The sequence below is a fragment of the Vigna umbellata genome, chromosome 3 (assembly GCF_029865625.1).
Source record: "Vigna umbellata cultivar VRB3 chromosome 3, Vumbellata_1.0, whole genome shotgun sequence".
Classification (NCBI taxonomy): domain Eukaryota; kingdom Viridiplantae; phylum Streptophyta; class Magnoliopsida; order Fabales; family Fabaceae; genus Vigna; species Vigna umbellata.
In genome coordinates, this window is record NC_142167.1 from 28309469 (window position 1) to 28330479 (window position 21011).

Here is a 21011-nt window from a genome sequence, read left to right on the forward strand (position 1 = left end):
TGTATCTTTTGATATTCAAGACCCATTGGACATAAAATTTTTTTGCCTCGTAATTACGAATAGGTAGAGTATTATTTTCTGGAAGCATCTCCTTCAACAACTCCAACAACTTTGTGAAACTTTTATAGGTCCATCCATTCCTTGCTTTTAAACTAAACAACTTCAAAGTTGCAGACAGACGTGTAAAGTTCGAGCATCCTGGGAACAACTGTTGCTCTGAATCATTTATAAGAGAATCATACAAATTAGCTCTTCCAAAATTATTTTCACCGACATCACGTATCATGTCCTCTAAATGATCACTCGTCCATTCTTCCACATAATCCGTTCCTCGTGATGTGGTAGGCTGGTCCAGTACTTCTCCATGCCAAGTCAAATAAAGAGATTCAAGTACACAAAGAGGATGATCAAAAGATGGTGATTAAAGAAGAAGAAAGTAGAAACAGGAAGGAAGATGGAAGACAAAAAGAGAAAGTGTTGGTGAAGCAACTTCCTTATCCTAAAAATACTTCACAGAAGGATAAGGAAAGACAAATGGATCGGTTCAAGAAGATATTTAATCAACTTGAGATTACCTTGCCATTGACGGAAGCATTGCAACAAATTCCTGCTTATGCGAAATATGTGAAACAATTCCTCAGTAAAAAGAAGAAGTATTTAAATGAGGAAACAATTGAAGTGCATGGAAATTGCAGTGCAATAATGCAGAAATCTCTACCTCCAAAAGTCAAAGATCCAGGGAGTTTCACTATCCCCTGCACCATTGGAAATCATGATATAGGGAAGGCTCTTGTTGACTTAGGGGCTAGCATCAATTTGATGCCCCTATCTATGCTCAAAAAGATTGGTGACCTTGAAGTCAAGTCAACCAGAATGATCTTGCAAATGGAAGATAGGTCCATTAAGCATCCTTACGGTGTAGTGGAAGATGTGGTGATTAAAGTTGATAAATTAAAATTCCCTGTTGATTTTGTAGTAATGGAAATGGAGGAAGGTGTAGATATACCTCTCATTCTTGGAAGACCTTTCATGAAGACAGCTAAGGTTGTCATTCATGTTGATGATGGAACTGTGAAATTAAAAGACCAAGATGAAGAGGTGATATTGAATGTCTTTGAAGATGTGAAGCAAAATCAAGAGGAAAAGACTAGTTCCAAAGTAAAAGATGAAGTTTTAGCAATTACTAGTCTTCCAAGGCAAGTTGCCAAGTTGGCCAAGAAGAATCTTACTTGTTTCAATCCAAAAGTGAAGGGAAGAGATGAAGATCAGGAGAAGCAAAGAGTTCACCAACAAATTGAAGTGAAAAGTGATGAACTCAAACCTGGAAAACCTGTAACTCTTAAGAATAGGTTATGGGTCATCAAGGACATAAAGGAAAATGGAGTACTCGAAATTGAGGCTCCATATTCAAGAAGAATTAAGTTGGTGACAAGAAAGTTACTCAGAAAATGTTGGTGTCATGAGAGGAAGAAGCACACCAACATCAACAATCCAAATTAACCATGAGATTCTGGGTCAAGCTAGTGACGTTAAAGAAGCGCTTGCTAGGAGGCACCCTAGCACATGTTTGTATATATTTCTGTTTGTTGATTGTGTTTCTGTAATGGTTAAGTTTGAGTGTGGAGAGGAAGTGCTAAGATGCTTGAGGAATGAGTTCTGACGCTCTATTCGCACAGCGCACAGCTGAGGTGCGCTATGCGACTAGATGATTTTATAAAGCTGTGATTTATTCGCACACCGAATTTTATGCGCTCTACGCGAGAGAAAAAGAAATTGTTTTGAGATTGCAGTTCGCATAGCGATTACATTCGCTTTGCGATTTAAAAGTTTAATTTTTCTCTTTGCGGAATTATTCGCATAGCGCATTTGATAAGCAAGGCGAATAAAATCACCAGAGAAACTTGAGCATTTAATTCGCATAGCGAGGGTAAGCTCTGTTAAAAATTCGCACAGCGACATTTTGCGCAGAGCAAATTAAATGAGAGTGGTTTGAGTTGTGTTTTAATTCGCATAGCGCATAGCTGAAATGCGCTCTACGAATTTTGCTTAAAAAAAAATTTACAGTGGTTATTCGCTTAGCGCACAGATCCGGTGCGCTTAGCGATTATTCTGCAGATGACTTCTCTTTTGAGTTTGTAGCACTCCTTTTATGGCCTGAGGGCAGGCCTGAGTCCAGGTGGGGGAGTGCCTATCCAGGAGCACCAGAGCCAGAGTTAGATGAGCAGGAGGACATGATGGCAGGTGATGGTGATGAGGAGGAAGAGGAGCCAGATCCCAGATGGGTACAACAGAGTTATCATTCGCAGGAGAGCCAGTGGAGATCCAGGACAGATGCGTCTTGGTAGAGTGCGGATGGACAGATGTTATTGATGTGTTATTGATGTTTGTGTTATGTTGTTTTTAGATGTTTCAGTTTAGATGTTATTGTGGAACTCAGTTTATTTGTTGATGTTTGTTGTGGTTGTAAAGACTTTGAGGTTTTGATTTAATGACTATGCATGTTCTGATGATATTATGTGATTTTTGGGGATGATGACTTGTATGTATGTGGTACATTGCTTCAAAATTTTTATCTGTGTGTATGAATATGACCAGATCTGTGAGTGTTGAGAGCATATATATTGATTGAGCGATATTGAATTGTCTGGATATGGACTTGGATTTTGCATGATTTTGATTCTACGTATACACACACTTTTTTGGTTAAGGATGAAAAAGGCCCTGTTGATTATTGATTATATAGCTACTTGACCAGATAGCCAACCTTTAGACATCATGATACATTTGTGAACCCTTTTGAGCCTTGAAAATTTTTTCCTTCCACCTTGAGCCTATTAGATGATATCCTACCTTACACCTTAGAAGAGAACATGTATTATGCTTTAAAAGAGGTTAAGGTTGAATTCAAATTTGTGGGAAGAAAAGATCAATAAAAAAATATGATAAAAAAAAAGGCTCAAAATGAAAAAGAAGGTTGAGCTGTGAAAGAAAATGGTATGTGATGAATGATATATTTTGGGATTTGAGTACTGCATTGGGAATTGAAGTTGTTCTCTTCTTAATAGGTGTCTTTGAATCCAAGAAAAACCATGATTCTTTTTCTAGCCAAGCCAAGCCTTAACCTGAAAAGACCTTTGGACTTAACCAATAGTGTGTGAAGTGTGTGAATTAAATGAAATACAAAAGCTAATGAAGTTCTATAACAATTCTGCTGTGAGGACAAACATTGTGAGTGGTGAGAATGATAAATGCTGATCTGGTTGTACATATTTTATACACAGGTGAATTTTTGAGTATTGTACTATGCCATACCTGTTTGAATCTTTAGGAATGAATGTGCTTTGTCTGATGTGTAAAGTCATTCTATCAAAACGTCAAAGGTGTGTTATGTGTTGTTCATATGTTTCTGTTATTTCCTGAGGGCATGAAATAGTTCAAGTTTGGGGGAGTTGATAAGTGTGAAAAACAGATGTTTTGACACTTATAAAGGATCTCAATTTTGTAATTATTCATGTTATTACTCAGTGAAAAGTCGTAATAGGAAGTAGATTGTGTTGTAAATTATTGTTCAGGAAAAGTTGTACAAAAGGGAATCTGTCAGCCAATTCTCGCATAGCAGAAGCAAAATTCGCAGAGCCAGGAGAATACATTCGCACAGCGCACCACCATTGGTTCGCTGAGCGAATGACATCAGAGAAGAATGAAAATTGCAAAATTCGCACAGCGCACCAGAGGCTGTGCGCTTAGCGAATTTGTGCAGTTGAGTGCTGAATTAATTTTAATTCGCACAGCGAATCTGTTTCTGTGCGCGGAGCGAATGGAGCAGTTATGAGAATTCAACTGTCTCTTAAAAGACGTGATTTGAAGGGAGAGGGGAATCAGACTGGAGGATATTATTTTTTGGAGAACTGCTCTGGAGAACAAGGAGACCATCAGGAGACCTCTATGAAGACATCAAGACTGCACATCATGCAAGGAATTGCAGAAATGAGTATGTTTGTGATGTCTAGGATAGGCTAAACTTTCATTCGTTGGAATTGACTGTAATGGCTAACATTTGATGTAATATTTCCTGTTCAATATAAATTGTGTTCGTATGCTTTTCTTGTTTACTTTTTATTTTATTTTACGGAAGTAAAATATACTTGTTTTTATATTCAAATTGTACTGGGAAGTAAATTTGAGTATTAACGCAAGAAAAGCAACCAGAAGGAAAGATGCTAGGAATAGTTTCAATTCTCCTGGTCATCAATAACATCGTTCTTAATGCAAAGTTTATGTTTAATTACTTAAGGAATTAATAATTGAACATAATTCTTTAGAACTTGTTTTAAGGAATTAAACCAAGATACTGTGATGTTGATGTTTGAATGCAAGTTATATTGCTCAGAATAGTTACTGTAATGTGGTCATGAAGTCAATTCCAATGAAGCTTTCTTTAAATTTTAATTTCAATTTTAAATTGTCATCTAGTTTGATACTATTAATTCACTTATATTTTGTTGTTCAATTGATTTTGATAAATAAATTTTAATTGAATAACGTAACACAAATTCCCTGAGGAGAACGATACTTTACTTATCATTGTATTACTTGTAACGATTTGGTATACTTGCCAAAAAGTTATCAACAATTCAAAATTTAATACAAATGATTAAAAGATTAATCGTTTGTGTTAAATTTTAAACGGGAACTAAGTTTCACTCAATGATTTCATACTTATAATCTAACATGCCAATTATAATAACACAACTATCACATGCATATTCAAAAGCCAATAACACATGCATACCTAAAAGTAAAAAACATGCATACGCAAAAACCAATAAAATGCATACACAAAAGCCAATAACATGCATACAACAAAATTTTTCAACAAAGCAGCTAACCTTTTTAGCAAATTAAAAAAGCAATGGAGTAATGCACACCCAAAATCGTAGGCCAAAAAGAGTCAAAAACGCCGTCCAAGCACACGCCAGAAACTGCACCAAAACGCAACGAAAATGAATTTTAATCGGTTCAAATGGAAGATATTTCATCAAAGAGTAATTTAATCGGAGTAAAAGTAAATTTAAACGGTTCAAAAGAGAGAAAACCTACATGGAAATGCAACGCCTCAAAGAGAAAACGTGAGGAAGACGATGAACAGTGAGCGTAACTCCCCGCGAGTTCGCGTTTTCCTGTATAATAGGTTATAGACGTCGGGCCCTGGGGGGGTCCGACGTCTGTAATAGTATAAACGTCGGTGCCCTCACTAATATGACGTCTTTCTGATTTAAAAATTCATATTCGCGGGGCTTATGGGCGTCGGTTTAGAGGGGCCCCGACGTCTAGGTGAACGTTTCACCTACCCTGTCAGACATATAGACGTCTATTAGGAGGGGCCCCGACGTCTATAATATTTTAGAGTCGGAGCCCCTCCGAACAGACGTCTATAAGACAGAAAAAAATAACTTTTCACCTACCTGTCAGGCATTAAGACGTCTGTTAGGAGGGGCCCCGACGTCTATACCTCCTAACAGACGTCTATATGCCCACTTATTTACGAAAATGCCACCGGTCAATAATTTACGTTGGTTATTTGGTGGACCGACGTCTACGGAGTGACGTTAAAGGTCAATTCTGTACTAGTGAAAGGTGATGTGGTACACCATTAGCCATTTTAGGAAAGATGACTAAATTTGAGACTTTCTAAAAGGAGATGGATGGAAATGAATCAAAATTTTAAAGAGAAATGAAAACCAAAATCATGTGATAGTATAAAGACCTAAAATATATTTAATCCTTAAATTAAAACTAAACTAAATTTGATCACATATCTTATTTTATGATTACTTAGTCTGTTTAATAAAAAATCGAGAAAAAATTAACATAACTAAATAGTACACCAATCATATAGTTCAATGGGTCACACAACTTCAAAAGAAAGAAATCACAATGTATTATCAACCTATAGTTTTAAATTACTTGACTGATCTTAAGTTTAACTAACCTATCTTCTCTTGCAGTCAAAGTTAAGAATATTCCCGACTACATTTGCTTATTTTATGTTTCAAATATTTATTGAATGTTTTTATTAAAAAAATAAAAAAAGCGAAAAACATATACATGTATTTTCAAAATATCAAATATAAAAAAATTATAATTATATAAGTATCAAATAACGGATGAATAAATATTAAATAATTACAAAAATAAAGACAAATAAAGGACAATAATGAAATATTTTCCATATAAATTTAAAAAATTAAGTATTACTTATTTATACTTGTATATCCAGTTTAAAATATAGATTTTTCGCTAAAATTAGAACAAATTCAAATAAAACATACAAGGAGAAATTATTTATCATCCATATTAAGCATAATTCAACTCACTAACCTCGCCACTATAGTTATTTTTATCATTATATAAATTAGTATTTTGCAATGAAAATCAATAAGCAATTTAGTGTTTGAAAGTTGATAATCTCAATAACAATTAAGTGTTCAATATTTGAATGAATGAAATCAATCATTTATAGTATCTAGTCATCTATGACTCAAATTTTGGTTAGTAAATTAGTTTCTAATTTAAAAAAATTATTACTGATTTAATTACTTAATAATTACAGTTTTCAATCACCAAATTAAGCTATTGTTTATCATTTTTTATTAGTTATTAAACACATGTCCAGATAAGGTCTATAGGACATAATGTTTAATAATAATGTTAAACATGATTACTTAAATATTATTTAAAAAAAAATATGAAAAAATTGTATTCCAATTTCAATTTTTTGAAAAAAAAAAGTCTTTTGTTTACTAGAAAATTTTCATTCTTTATCGTGCATGAGTATACATTATATCATATTTTTATAAGATTTGTTCATAGTTTCTACATATCACTCGAGTAGGAAGTTTTCCATATTGTTGATATCATATTGATGGAGTAACTCTCGAAATTCATGTCGGGTGAAGTTTGATGTAGTGTCGAGGGCCATGGTAGATGAATGAAAACCAAGCATGGCACAAATGATTAAACAATATCAAAGGAGACGGTTTACATGTAAAACAACATTTTACAAGGAAAAGTCTTATAATAAGTGTTAAATTTTCTAATCAAAAGTACATGTTTTAGTAAAGAATATCGAAGTATGATTCTTGAAACTTCTCCCCCCATAACATTCAAAATTAGGTGAGTTTCCCCACAATAAGAAGTATATTTAAGAAAAACCCTTATTAAGGTAATTTTACTAAACAATATTTATTCATAAGTTCAACTGATTTCATGCCTTTCCCTTAAAATTTTATGTAGTTATTGAATTCTCCATTATTGGATACCAAGCCCTATGATCAAATTAAATAATCTTTTTTTTTACTGATACATCTCCTAATTTTATTTTAAGAAGGTTCAAAAAAGTAATTATAGATAAGAAGTGAATTTTAATTAAATTTACAAAATTAATTTGTAAAATGAAATTTACGTTTATTTATGTAATTGATTTTGACCTATGCAGAACAATGGTAGAAGGTGGAGAGTTCGAAAAAGAGCTAGCCAGGGCCACTTTATTTGTCGCCCATTGGCCACTGATCTTGGACTATTATTTTGGTCATATATGTCATATACATGTTTCTTTCAAAAATAACTTAGCACACATAAAAAATATAAACACTTACAGAGAAAATAAGAGAGTTTAAAATCAATTTAAATAAAAACTTTATATAACTATATTTAACATTCATAGAAGTTCTCTCATTTTACCTTCTAAAAACACAGCAGTTCATTTAACTTATCAAAAACTTAATTTATTTTCTTTTTCATAGAAATTTCTCCAAATATATCATGCTGATTGAGGAAGACACTAGCATGAAGAACTGCACATGATCTAACATTAATATTACTAACATATAAGATGTAGCAGGTTAACCATTACGAGTTCACAACTACATAAAAGAAGCTGAATCTATATCATATATGTAAACAAGACAAGATACTAAGAAGGCCAATATTTCATAGTCGCATCAAAGTCTTCTTCACCTTGGAAGCAGCACTGTGCTAGTGGTGGCTGTGGTAGGCTCTGCTGATGAGAATGCACCGAAACTGAAGAAGGGTTTTGCTGAAGGGAGAAGGAATGTTGATGAGGGAAATTATACTCTGCGGGGAGGTACACGGGAGCCTCATCATGATCAAAATCTACAAAGTTTATCAATGCTTGGTGGAGCCAAATCTGGGTTTTGAGGAACTTGACGTAGTGAATGGCTCCCTCCAACATGGAGACTGTGTCCATCTTGCTCCCACCAGGGACCATGCTCTGAAGGATCTTAAACCTGTCACTGATTCTGTGCCTTCTTTCTCTGGCTGCCACGCTTTGTGGATCGGTGGAAAGCTTCACGCCTCCCTTGCTCCCTTTCTTCACACCCTTTTTCTCCTTGCTCTTGTTCTTGGAAGATGACCCTTCACAAGAGGTAGGGTTGATGCACTCCATATGCTGCCTTTCACAAAGTACTCAAAGGGGTAAACAAAAGTTCAAGCTTTGAATTTGGTAGGGGACGTAGTTCCTTTTATGCCTGTCACATGTTTATATAGCATGAGGGTGAGTCTGTAAGTGAGTGAGTGAGCTTTTCTTTTTTACACGAATGTTTTATCCTGAGAGAAACCTAAGTACACACAGTTTAAGATACTCGTCCAACAACATGGTTTATTTTCGTAGTTAAAGTAATCTTAAAATTAAGGAACATGTTCCTTAACAAAAATGTTTGGAGGAGTGAGTGAGAAAGAGATTGGATGAATGATTTTGAATGAGGGGATGGAATAGGTGTCGTGATGTGAATCAGCCATCTTTGGCGCAGGATACGGCAGGTTTAGGTAGGGACCCGGGTTAAGGGCCTCATTTTCTTTTTCTTTTCTCTTTGTGCTCTTTTGCTTCTGCTGCTTCTTCTCTTTAGTGTTTCTGCCTTCTATCATTTCTAACCATTCAATTAAATTATGTGATAAATATGCAACAAAGTGATTATTATATCAGAATACTCAGGTTTGCAGTTAGGAGACCTTCATATCACATCAAAAAGTCTTCTTATTTGGTTTTCGATTAGGTTGTTGATTGAAATGGAGAAGATGAGTTAGGATTAAAGTTTGCATTAATTGAGCATGTTTTTATTGCTAATAACAAATTTCTATGTACCAAGTAACGGATTAGAAATATGATGTTTAAACAACTATAATCATTAGAAAAAATAAACTTCTGTAATAGTAGGAAAAAAGAGAGTAAAATACTAAGTTTCAATAGATTATTTAATTTTGTTGATTTGTGGAAATATAGTTATCTAAAAGATTATTATTATACATTTACACTTCTTCAAAAGTCTTGCATATATCTTCAAATATTAATGTTAATTAATTTTAAACTGGAATCTAGCTAGGCTCTTTATTTAATCCAAACACAACATTCAAGACTTTTGTAAACAAGGGTCATAAATAAGACCCTTAGTAGTGATATGCTTACATAGTTTGAATACAAATTATGTTTTAAACTTAATTTTGATAAAAACAAAATAATGTAATTTATTTATGTTTAGACAATTTTGTTCAAGGGAAATCTTGTTCAAATTATATTAACAAAAATACTTTAATTTAATTTCACTTTTGAATAAATACCGTCAAAGAAAAAAATATTCAAAAGTAATCCATTCTGATTCTAACTCAATTTCGGATGAAACATTGACTACAGGAATAACTACAGTTAAAATAACATAATATTGCTATATAACTTTAAAAATTGTGAGAGCTTGTGATGCTGTTTATATATATAGATATACTAACTAAACCAAACATGAATTTATGTGAAAGGCTATCTCAACAAGACTAAATGTTTATAAAAAAATCATCTAATATTATATTATGTCTTATACATTTATTTGAGGGAGAATCCTTAGCAATGTTTAACTAAACTCAATTAATTCATTGGACTATTATATAAAGTTGGAGAAAGTAAAAATTGTGGTGTGACATTATGACCCACATCAGAAAGAGGGCAACAACACTAACCAATTAGCATGTGACAGAGATTAGGCCATCTATTTGTCTTTGATTACAGTGTGGGCAGTGATGATCAAAGAGAGAAGAAGCAAGGAATTGTTTAGAGGGGGGTCCTTCCTCTGAAACCGAAGCAAATGTTTTTCAGTTGCAGGATGTCTAAATCCAAGGACGAAATAGACCATTAGTTGCTGGCTTTATTGTGTACGGTTTTGTGCTTTTCATCCTTAGGTTATACACTGTTTCTTAAAAGAGAATAACAATGCATGTTATTGTTTTGTTTTGTTTCTTTTTTCATTTGCATTGTTGCTTTCAAAGGAGAGAAGAAAAGAAAAGAGCTTAAGGTCCAATCATACATTTAGCTCTTCTTTTCAAGAAAACAAAATGTTAATTTTAAGGCAAAGTTTATATGTTTAAGCCAAAGTTTATATGCCTATCCTTTTAAAATTTTCTTTTGAGGGTTCTTTGTTGGGGGCATCTTACCCAAAAAGCAATGGTTTTATGTTACAAAATAAATTTTCTTGAAACGCTTTTGCAATGACAAAGGGACCCCATGCATGGTTGATTTGGACAAAGTGACAACATCTAAAATTGCTCTTTATTTCAAATTGATTGAAACCCTCTATCTGTTGGGTCACACGGCCAAACCTGAAGAATCTGCATAGTAGCTTCTTGTAAAGTGGTTTAGTAGTTCCATCCTTGTGGTAGACATTACAGTGCTGCAAAATCAGTAGTTGTTCAGCTGCAAAAGATTAATGATGACAGAAAAAACAATACGAAACAATCTGTTTTTTTGTTTTAACCAAGACCATTGATCAAGAATCAATAGCTGGTTTTTGTTGTATTGAATTATATTTCAAAAGTTTGACACTTTACAAATTAGTTTCTTTTGGGTTTCTGTGCAGACATCTGAATCAAACATCTGATAGTTTTATCTGAGTTATACTGCATAAACCAAGTTTAAAGCTGAAAATGGTGCTTGAAAGTTGAAGAAAAATGAGATGTTTGTGGTGAGGGACACAAGCACATGTGGCTCCTGCTTTGACGATGTGAGAGGGGTGGGTAGAACTCTAATTATGCTTACTTGTGCATATGAAAATCCCCAGCTTTTACTTGTCCACTCAGATTTGTTGCTCAACTTGTCAAACCTCTGCACCAAAAATGTATATAATATTATTATAATCTAATAGAGAACTGTATAAAGGAGGAAAGTGAAAAATCAATCACCCTAAAATTTCTTGTTTAAAAGCACACTGATTTGGTTCAGTTGCCTTTTCTAATAAAAATACTTGCACAAAGGATGTTAGATCGACGGATAATAGTGTCTCTTTTTCTGAAATAAGTTAGAGTATTATCCGGTTACTCTCATTTTACTATGAAAGGAAATGCAAATATGTGTTGCCATGAAAACATTACAGAGAGACAGAAAAATTCTTTCCTAAAGTTAAATATATTTTAATTTCTTAAACTTCCTCATAAAATTAAAATTCGCTTTTATTTTAAGTTTTAAAATAATCGTAAAATTAAAATTCGTTTTTTATTTAAATTTTGAAACAATTTAGATTTTGAATTTTGTTACCGTTTCCTAATTTTAAAAATGAATATAGTTTTCCTAATTTAATTAAGTTAAATTTTTTAAATGAATTAAAACGACGTTTTAGATTAACATCTTTATATTAAAATAATTATTTTTAAAATTTAAAAATTAAAATATATTAAAATTTACGACATAAACTAATTTTAATTTCATATTCAAATTTAAAAACTAAAAATATATTTAAAACCCTATCTTTGTATACAAGATGCTAGCAACATAGTTTTTAAAACATTTTTCTCAATATATTTTTATTTTCAATGAAAGTTTTTCGGAAAATTATATTAGGTTGTGCATCAAGAAATCTGGCTGAATATTATTATTTCAAAATTTAGTCCAAAAATAACAATACGGTAATTGAAAAAAAAATACCAATACAGTGTTCTTTTCTTTTAACTTGTTATAAAAATCTTAAGAGCAAATAAATCAACATTAAATTAACTAAAAATGTTTTACATCTTTAAGGTAACACTGAAAGTGAAGGTACATTTTATCATTTGATATACAACCTTTCCATTATGTCCTATTCTCCTAAAGAAAGTAAATTTCATTATACTTTGTCTCCCATCTATTTAAAAAACACCATAATCTGTTATTTTCTAGAGATGTTTCCAAGTTCCATTTTCCACAGAGGCAATGCAAAAAATGACTAGTGAATAGTGATGGCATGAATGAGCTAGGGTTAGCTAGTGATTGGACTTGATAACAAATCCAAAAAAGGTGTAAAATGAAGTAGGTGAGCTAGGGTTTGGAAGAGGGTTTGGATTTGGGTCCCACAGATTGAAGGGTGGTGAATGAAACTGTGTGGTTGCCAACATCTGCTTTATTGTTATGTTGGTGAAACATGCCTCTAACAGGATCTGATTTAGTTGTGGGAGGGGGGAAGAGTCCCTGTTTGGGACAGACACTAATTGTTTTCCACCATTTATAGAGACTGACTGAGTCTTACGACATGTGACAGTCTTTTGAGTAACAGAAACGTTACCAAAAGGACCTTAGAACCTTAGCCACACCTTCCTGATGGACAACATGTAGTAGTACTATAGTGACCCTTTTGACATTGTTATAGGGTGAAAAACAAGGATCAAAGAATTACACCAGGTTGACTGTGTGATAAGAAACTTTATTACATGTTTCATTTGGTGGGATAGAAACTCAAGGTAACAGAAAATAATTCTAAATTTCATTTAGAGAAAAAAAAAGTAGACAAAAAAAGGAAAATTTTTAATTGCTTTGAAAAGTTTTATGCAATATATATCTCTTTCTTTTTCTATAATTCATATATATCATAGGTGTTTATTACAAAGTTAAGTGAGTTGCTTTGAAGTGACATATTTAGCATCTTAAATTATGAGCAACAACTGTTTAAAAATAATAAATATGACTAGCATATAATATGTAAATAAGAATATGAACATTTGATAAAGAAATTAATATATAATTTTGTCTAATAGTATTATTTACAATTATAACATTATATAAAATATTATAACATTATATTGATTTTTCAAATATTTATTTGTCACGTGATATAATATCATTAGTATATCATAATTGTCAAATGTCTAAATAATGTGGTCATATAAATTTTCGCCTTCTAATAATCATACTAACAAATTACATCTATTTTTCTTTTTAGAAAAATTGTATTAAAACAATATTTGTAGATATTTTTAATCTTTTTTAAGGTATTTTTTATCAAATAACTTGCTCTCACACATCACAAAATAATAATACTATCGAAAGAAAGAATCGATACTTTGTTGATGTTATTTGGTACACTTCTTCTCAATCATAATGTTTCTATTTACTTTTGGGAAGATGCAATTCTCATAACATGTTTTCCTATGTATTTATTGGTGAAGATTTTTACTCTTTCTTATATCTAATAAAAGACCTTTTTGTCCATGACCTAGGTAAAAATAAACTTTTTGTCAAATCTTTCAAATCTATTTTTCTTAGTTACTCACTCTTTCAAAACAGCTATAATTATTTTGATCAACAAATTCAATTATATATGTCAAGATTATTCCTTGCATCTACTCTACAAAGCTTGAAGAGCATGAACTTCTCTTAAGTCCCCACCATTTAATACTATAATATGTGATTATTGGGTCTTATACTTAATATTATGTTCATAATTGACCACAATGCCACCTTAGTTATCTACACTATATATACAAAATCATTTATATTCATTCATCATGTAAAATCCAGGAAAATAAGAGTTTTAAAAATAAAGCACTTTTAAGATTTTGGGTTTTTTTTGAAAATTAGTGTTATTTAGTGTATATTTTTGTAGAACATTTTTATGTTATTTCTTTATTTTTATATTTTTGCCTAGGTGCAAAAGGGTCTTTTACCTTTATTTAATTGGTGTAGAAATTAATTAAGGGGTGGTTTGGTGTTTAGAAACCCGAGAAACTCTAAATCAAAGAGAGAAAACAAAGGAAGATAGGAGATTGACGTTTTAGGAGAAGAAGAGAGAAAGCGACGAGAAACTCTTAGTGTAAAGGAAGATTTGTGGTGTTTTAGAGTTGTAGATAAAACACTATGATTGACCAAGGTATGGAGAAACTTACCTTTGTTTGTTTATGGTTGTATGTTATATGTGTTCTTTATTATCTTAGTTGGTAATCCTTGTTTTGATACATATGTATATGATTATGATTATTTGTGGTTTTTGTTGGGTAAGAGTTTGTGTATGAATGAACATAAAGTTTATGTAATATTTGTGATGAGTTTTTCCTATGAATGTATTATGTATGTTTTGTTGGGTTATCCCAACAAAGGGTTTGATGCTAAGGGAGAACAAAGTTATAATGTTTGGGGTTTTCCATGCAAATATATGTTGTAAGTGTTGAGTTATTGAGCTCCCTTATTATGTGGAGAATAAGTCAAATAATGTGTACCATTATGTCTCACTTTGTTTTAATGAAGATAAGTCAAATTAGTAGAGCACATTAGGTTCATTTAAAGAGATGTAAAAAGGCAAGTGAGAGAGAAAGAAAGAAAATAAGCAACTCTCGCAAAACATAAAACCTACATTGGTATTTTCGTAGTTGTGAAGTTATTCACCGTTGGATCAGACTGATTTTTGAACAAGGGTTCCAAACGTATGGTTATTGATTCTAACCATTCAGATCGTGAACCAGAGGTCTACAGTTGGAGAGAACAACCTCGCATTAGCAGCTTTATTTTGGAGAATTTTCATCTTCTTGGTTCTCATTTGTAAGCATTATGCATAGTTAGCTTGATTGATTGAAAATCCTTTTTTGATATTTTTATCACAGAATCTTTTCACCCTATTATTGGGGGTACAACATGTCAATGATTGGATCTGGATGATTCAAGTGATGTGTTATAAGTGTTTGAGTATGTTTACATGGGTATGTGATGCTTGAATGCATGTATGATGGGTTAAGTATGTTTCCACGTGATATAGGGTTGATGTATGTATGTTTGAATGCTTGAATCATGTCCAAGATGTGTTTCGATTTGGAAATAATTGATTATCATTAGTTATAATCGATTATCTACGCATTGGTTTTGAGTTTGATTTCGGGAATAATCGATTATCATAGTGCATTTTTGGTGAAAATGGTGAATTTAGTGAAGAATGGACTTGAACCCATCCTGAGGAGCTATGGAACATGATGATAATCAGTGATTGAGGTTAGTGGTTATGTTTAGGGTCAGTTTGACTTGTGGTTAACAGTAGAGCATGAATGAGTGTTGGGATGTACCTGAGTATGTGATTGATGAACATGAAAGTGGAGGATAAGTCTACTTATTGTACCTCGTAAATCTTAGTTCTATTTACGAATAAATGCTTACTTTTGCCTTGTGTGCATTGGAAGGAGATGATATGTAGGGGAGGCTACAAATGTCCTATAGGAGAGGCTACAAGTGAGGTGTAGGAGCTGCTATAGTCGATGAGGTAGGGTACAAGAGTGAGAATGACTCTTTCAACTATGGTATTATGGTACGGTGATACTCATGGTTTTGTTCATGATTAGGATAGTCATGATGGTGGTGTATCTATGATGATGATCATGGTACTTGAGATGCTCTAAGTTATGTTATGTGGATAGTGATGCTACTATAATGGTTATAGTAAGTAGTTTGCATGGGTGCTAATGAGTGGATAGACCAATGGTCTATGTGTGAGATGTTAGTGATGATATCAAGGGTTAGAGATCAAGGGTTAATGATCAAAGTTCAAGGATCGAGGGTCGAGTAATTCAAGATGATTGAATTGTTTATGTTAGAGGATTAAAAATCATATTGTTATTACTACTATGTATGGGGTATTTGATTATGGTTGATATAATCAGAATGTATGTATCTTGTTGTGTGTTTGATTGTGGTTGGTATAATCAGAAGATATGTATCTTGTTGTATGTTTGATATATGGTTGATGTAATCAATATGTATCTTGTTGTTATGATTGTTTTATTGGTCGCTTATGTCGTACATGTTTGTGTTTGTTTGTGAATGAAATTATCGGCTATGATCGTATAATGTGTGATACGTGAGTAGATAATGTTATAGATGTTCCAGAGACATGATTCACTCGATAGAGGATGAAGAATAACCTTGGGATTCATTTAAAGCTAGTTTGTTTTACAAGTTAAGACAATATAATTGGAGTATTTCCTTCGTTATTTTATCACTCAAAATAATGTAATTTGATAAGGTTTTCTTGAAGTACATTTCCGCGTTATGATAAATTTTAAATTTTACCAATTTTTAATAACCTGTGACATCTTAGAAATCGGGGTGTTACATTTGGTATCATAGTTAGGTTTTTGAAAACCTTTTGGTGCCTTTGGGGAGTGTGCTCGTTTAGCTTTAGTTGTGTTCCTCTAAAGTGTGAAATATTATTTGTCTTGTATTTTTATTGTTGTGGTGTTTGGTTTTGTTGTGTAACTTTGTAGCTTATGGTATGTTGTTTGCAAGGTTTAGCTTAAGTTTTCACAATGATTGTTTGGTCATTACCAAGTGGTGGAGTTGTATATGGGATAATAAAACTTGTTGAGTTTGGTCTTATGATGGCATGTTTGGATATGTGCTTATGTGTGTTTGCTTAAGTGTAATTTCATAAATGTTTACAACGATTATCTAAAATGTTTTATTTCTTTATCAAAGTTTTTTTCCATTTTGTTTTAACACATTAGTGAAAAATATATTTTTTATAACGATTTTTTATACCTATTAAAATCTATCAATTATAAAAAGTGGCGTGATGACAATTTTATAAATAAAATTAATTTTTCTACACCCATTATAATAAGATCAGGTATAAAAAGAGATATGGTGACAAAATTGTAAAAAAATACAAATAGTTTTATATGGATTATAATAAAAATAGGTATAGAAAATCGTTTATTTTATACTTAGTTAACTTTAAAATAAGTATAAATGATTGATCTATATACCGGTTAAAAATTATATCAGGGATTCATTGCTTTTCATATTCAATTTCTTTTCTTTTTCGTACAATATTTCTCTTCTCCTCTATTGTGCAATTTTTATTTTCGTTCTCACTCCTTCCCGTTCTCCCTCCTTCGTTCTCTTTCATTCTCCGAGCCAAACCCTAACCAGTTCCGTTCCGAACTGAAAACCAGAGAGAAACACTGAGATTCATTCAATCACCTTAACTTAAATGCGTGTAATTACGCATTGCGTCGAGGGAACTTCGATCTTCGATATCAACGATGGATGCGTGGACCGAAGATTTTGTGGAGCAGGAGATTGAGAACTCCGCAGAATCGTTCCATAAGTTTTTGCTTTCGCAGAGAGATCTCTTGCACAACTAGATCGATCAGTTTGAGGAAATCGTCGTCACGCAATGCAAACTCACCGGCGTCAACCCTCTCTCTCAAGAAATGGTGCGTTCTCAAACATTTTCCTCTCTCTCTTTGGTTTGTTTAACTTTGTTTATAACCTCATTGTTTAGTTTTGGTTAATGGAAAAAGTAAAGAGCCTCTTAGTTTCGTTTCGTTTCCAGAGTTTTTCTATGTACTTGGAATCATTTGAACTCTTTGAGAGCGTTCGTAGAATTAGTTGTGAACACATTCGGGTTATAATTTTGCTTTTGTAGTAAGTGATTTTAAGGCGTCATAGTTTAAGTGTCTGATTTTGTTCAAATTTTTGTTTGTTTTTGGTGCAGGCAGTTGATGCTTTTTTTTGCAGGCTTGTACACAATTATACTCTTTGTTTCATATTGAATGTCTCTGACTTAATCCAAATTTGCAGGAAGAAAAACCTAGGGATTTATTGAATCCAAAGCCTGACCTAGATGATTCAGATAAACATTTTGTTGTTAATATTTTTAGTTTAATGCAACAAGAAGAGACATTTTTCGGGCAAGAGAAATTGATGGAGTAGATATTGACGATACAAAATTTTTCAATATTGTTGTGGTACACAATTAACTTTCTCAATAGCATGATAATATTGAACTATAATAATTTATATTTTCTGATTTAGTTTTTCTGTTGTATGCTTGTAGGTTTTTTAGCAGAGGCGGTGGAATAACTTTAGCTACTTGGTTGAGTAAGACAATTGCTAAGGAGCAAACCAGTGTCCTTCTTCTTATCTTGAAGGTAAATCTAAATACGTGGTTAATATTTTGTGTTGCATGTAATTGACACATATCTTAATACTATCTAACTCTTTGGTTAATTATTTTTCAGGTTCTTTGTCCTTTGCCTTTACATAAAGCCATTCCCATGCACATATCAGCTATATTGCAGAGTGTAAATAAACTTCGGTTCTACAGGACATGAGGTGTGTTTATCTTTTTCTTCTCAGTTCCCATCACAGTCGACCTTTTCTATTCCTAATACTCCCTCTTTCCTCTTGGTGTCTATTGATATTGTCCTTGGATTTACCTGGATAACATGTATTTGATGATAACTGCAACGAGCTAATATTTGATAACAACTAGGACATTTTCTTGAAGTAGAAAGAAACACCTTAACACGTGGTTAGCTAGTTTGGTTGGCAACTATTCCTATAGTGACAACTCTGGTTCCAAGTTGCGGCTTCATTTTAAATATGAAGTCCAGGTTTTCATTCATTAGTTGCGGCTTGTTATGCTGTTAGTGATATTTGAAGGAGCGAGATACGTAGGAGGAAAGAGGAGTTGAAAATTTAATCTAATTCTTCTTTTAAATGTTATCAGACAGTAAATAGTAGATAAGATATACCCTAATTTATTCTGAGATGTATAAGTCATGTTCTGGTTGACTGATGTAACACTTCCTCCTTCTCATTTTTTTCAATGTCTGTTATTAATGTCAAATCTTAATTTCGTAGCAGTGTTGTTTGATGCCACTTATTTTAATAACTTGGTAAACTTTTTGAATTATAATCTCACTGATTTGGGGATCAGACATATCAAACAGGGTAAGGATTTTGTTATCAAAGTGGAACAAATTATTAGCGAGGAACCAAGTAATAAAGAAGCCCAATGGTGTTAGGCCTTCTAGTGATGGGCATAAAGAGTTGATTTCTCAGAGGCAAGCTTGCATTCTCTTTTCCATGAACAATTTGTTTAGACATTCTTTCTCAATTATTATGGTTTCTACTTTTTGCAGTATTGGTCAATTTGTGGGCTCTGAATTCCAATATTGATGTTCCTGTAAGTGTTTTCTTATATAAGTTTCAGCTAGCAACTCCTTTTCGGTTTGCATATTTCTTAGCTGCTTCTTTCTTGCTCTCAGGAAGACTGTCTTTCACTTTCAAGCGAATCTCTAGACAATTTCAGGTATTTGTAGGTTATTCGTGATTGCTTCCATTCATCTGTTTTCATTCATTTGAATAACTCTTTCTCTTAATAGTTTTATGCCATACTTGTTTGAGATAATTGTCTTTGCTTTTGCTAGTTTTGAAAATGCTTTTTGTTTTTTCTTCCCTGTTCAGAAAAGTGGGATCTCCACAAGCTGCGAAATTGTTGCCTCCTAGCTTGGATGATTCTAATAAAAAGTCTACACTTGGTGTTTCTTCATCTCGTATCCTTGTATTTGTAACAAGCTTACTAACTAGTGAAATTGGAATTAATCCCAATTTGATCCTTGAAAGCGTTTTATCAAATTGACTTGCATACCTAATTGGTCCTCAAATAGTATATTTGATTATTGAATGATATCAATTTGGCTATAGTGAAATATATAACATTTGGACTTTTTTGATGTCAAATTATTGTCATTGAAGAGGACCTATTAGTGTCATAGTGTTTCAAGGATGAAAGTGGTAGGTTACTTGTGATAAATGCTAATAGCACATCACATTATCTTACATGTTTTATTTTAATACATTATTATTGGCTAAATGTGATGATGTTGGCGCTACTTATTTACTGCGATTCTCAATAAATTTTAATCAATAATAATGCATTGAAGAGAATATTGTCAGCACCCCTCTTACTCAAAATTGCCTATGGTTCATGTTGGTTGTTGAGTCATGCAAAATGTATGCTATATCTCTTTTCTATTCCTTAACCCCTCTAACAGAATCTAGAGAGCGCAGAAAAATGCAATTGGTGGAACAGCCAAGCCAAAATTCAGTTAGTAGAAGTTCATAGGTGACAAAAGCAGGGTTTGTAAGTCAAGGTCGGCCCAGGTATGCTGATGATATTCAGAAAGCAAAAATACGTGCTTTATTTATGCAGAGTAAGTGCTTTATTTATTCATTGTTTTTGTTTTCATATTGTGGAATGTTGATAAGGAGACCTGTGTTTGGGATTTAATATTCATTTTAAATATTTCATTATAACATTATTCATTTTTAATGTTTAAGGTGAACATTTTATAATTAAGATCTTGAGCTATTAATATTATAACTTGACTCAAATTATTCATTGTGTAGATATTTGATGACATATCTCCAATGGAACAACATATCATAAAGGTTGTTTGGGAGGAGTGGGTTGCATTTCTTTTAACCGTTTGTAAATGATTAGATGTTTCAATATTACATGAGCTGAGACACTATTTTATGTGTAATTATGTTATGTAAATATATTTAGGAACTTTGTTAGGTAAATATTACTTTGAGGAACTATTTTGATGTGTTAATAATAGAAAAAATATTGATTATTTTGCCATTTATTAATTATTCAAGCAATATTCTAGGAATGAATTTTATTCAGGTTTAGATATGGATAGTAACATAAATATTCTAAAAAATGGCACTTTTTATACTTGTTGAAGCTAGTACAGGTATGAAAAAAGTATCACTTTCACACCGGTTCTAACACCAATAGGTATAAAAAGTTAGACTTTTATACATGTTCTTATTAGAACCAGTGTAGAAAGGGAAACTTGTTATACCTATCTAGAACATGTATAAAAATCAGAAAACTTTCTATACCCTCTACTTCTATACCTGCTCG

The 21011-nt window shown here is 32.5% G+C and overlaps 2 protein-coding genes across 5 annotated transcripts; one reads left to right on the plus strand and one right to left on the minus strand.

Moving 5' to 3' along the window:
• Nucleotides 1-7842: 7842 nt before the first annotated feature.
• On the minus strand, nucleotides 7843-8692 carry LOC148202169 (transcription factor bHLH87-like). The gene has a single exon (XM_088108321.1). The coding sequence runs from the start codon at nucleotides 8465-8467 to the stop codon at nucleotides 7976-7978; it is 492 nt and encodes a 163-aa protein (XP_087964447.1). The 5' UTR covers nucleotides 8468-8692; the 3' UTR covers nucleotides 7843-7975.
• Nucleotides 8693-17074: 8382 nt separating this feature from the next.
• Nucleotides 17075-20723, plus strand: LOC124820904 (homeobox protein LUMINIDEPENDENS-like). 4 transcript variants are annotated; one of them, XR_007027402.2, is made up of 10 exons: nucleotides 17079-17502; nucleotides 17784-18036; nucleotides 18126-18219; nucleotides 18310-18403; nucleotides 19011-19137; nucleotides 19216-19259; nucleotides 19342-19385; nucleotides 19541-19629; nucleotides 20131-20289; nucleotides 20486-20723. XR_007027402.2 is itself a non-coding variant. In XM_088108745.1 (9 exons), the coding sequence occupies exons 1-3, from the start codon at nucleotides 17333-17335 to the stop codon at nucleotides 18400-18402; spliced, it is 357 nt and encodes a 118-aa protein (XP_087964871.1). In that variant the 5' UTR covers nucleotides 17075-17332; the 3' UTR covers nucleotide 18403; nucleotides 19024-19137; nucleotides 19216-19259; nucleotides 19342-19385; nucleotides 19541-19629; nucleotides 20131-20289; nucleotides 20486-20723. The 4 variants fall into 4 exon arrangements, 2 of the variants coding, with proteins under 2 accessions (XP_087964871.1, XP_047148645.1); XR_007027404.2 differs by having other exon boundaries at nucleotides 17870-18036; XM_088108745.1 differs by lacking the exon at nucleotides 17784-18036 and having other exon boundaries at nucleotides 17075-17502; nucleotides 19024-19137.
• Nucleotides 20724-21011: the final 288 nt, after the last annotated feature.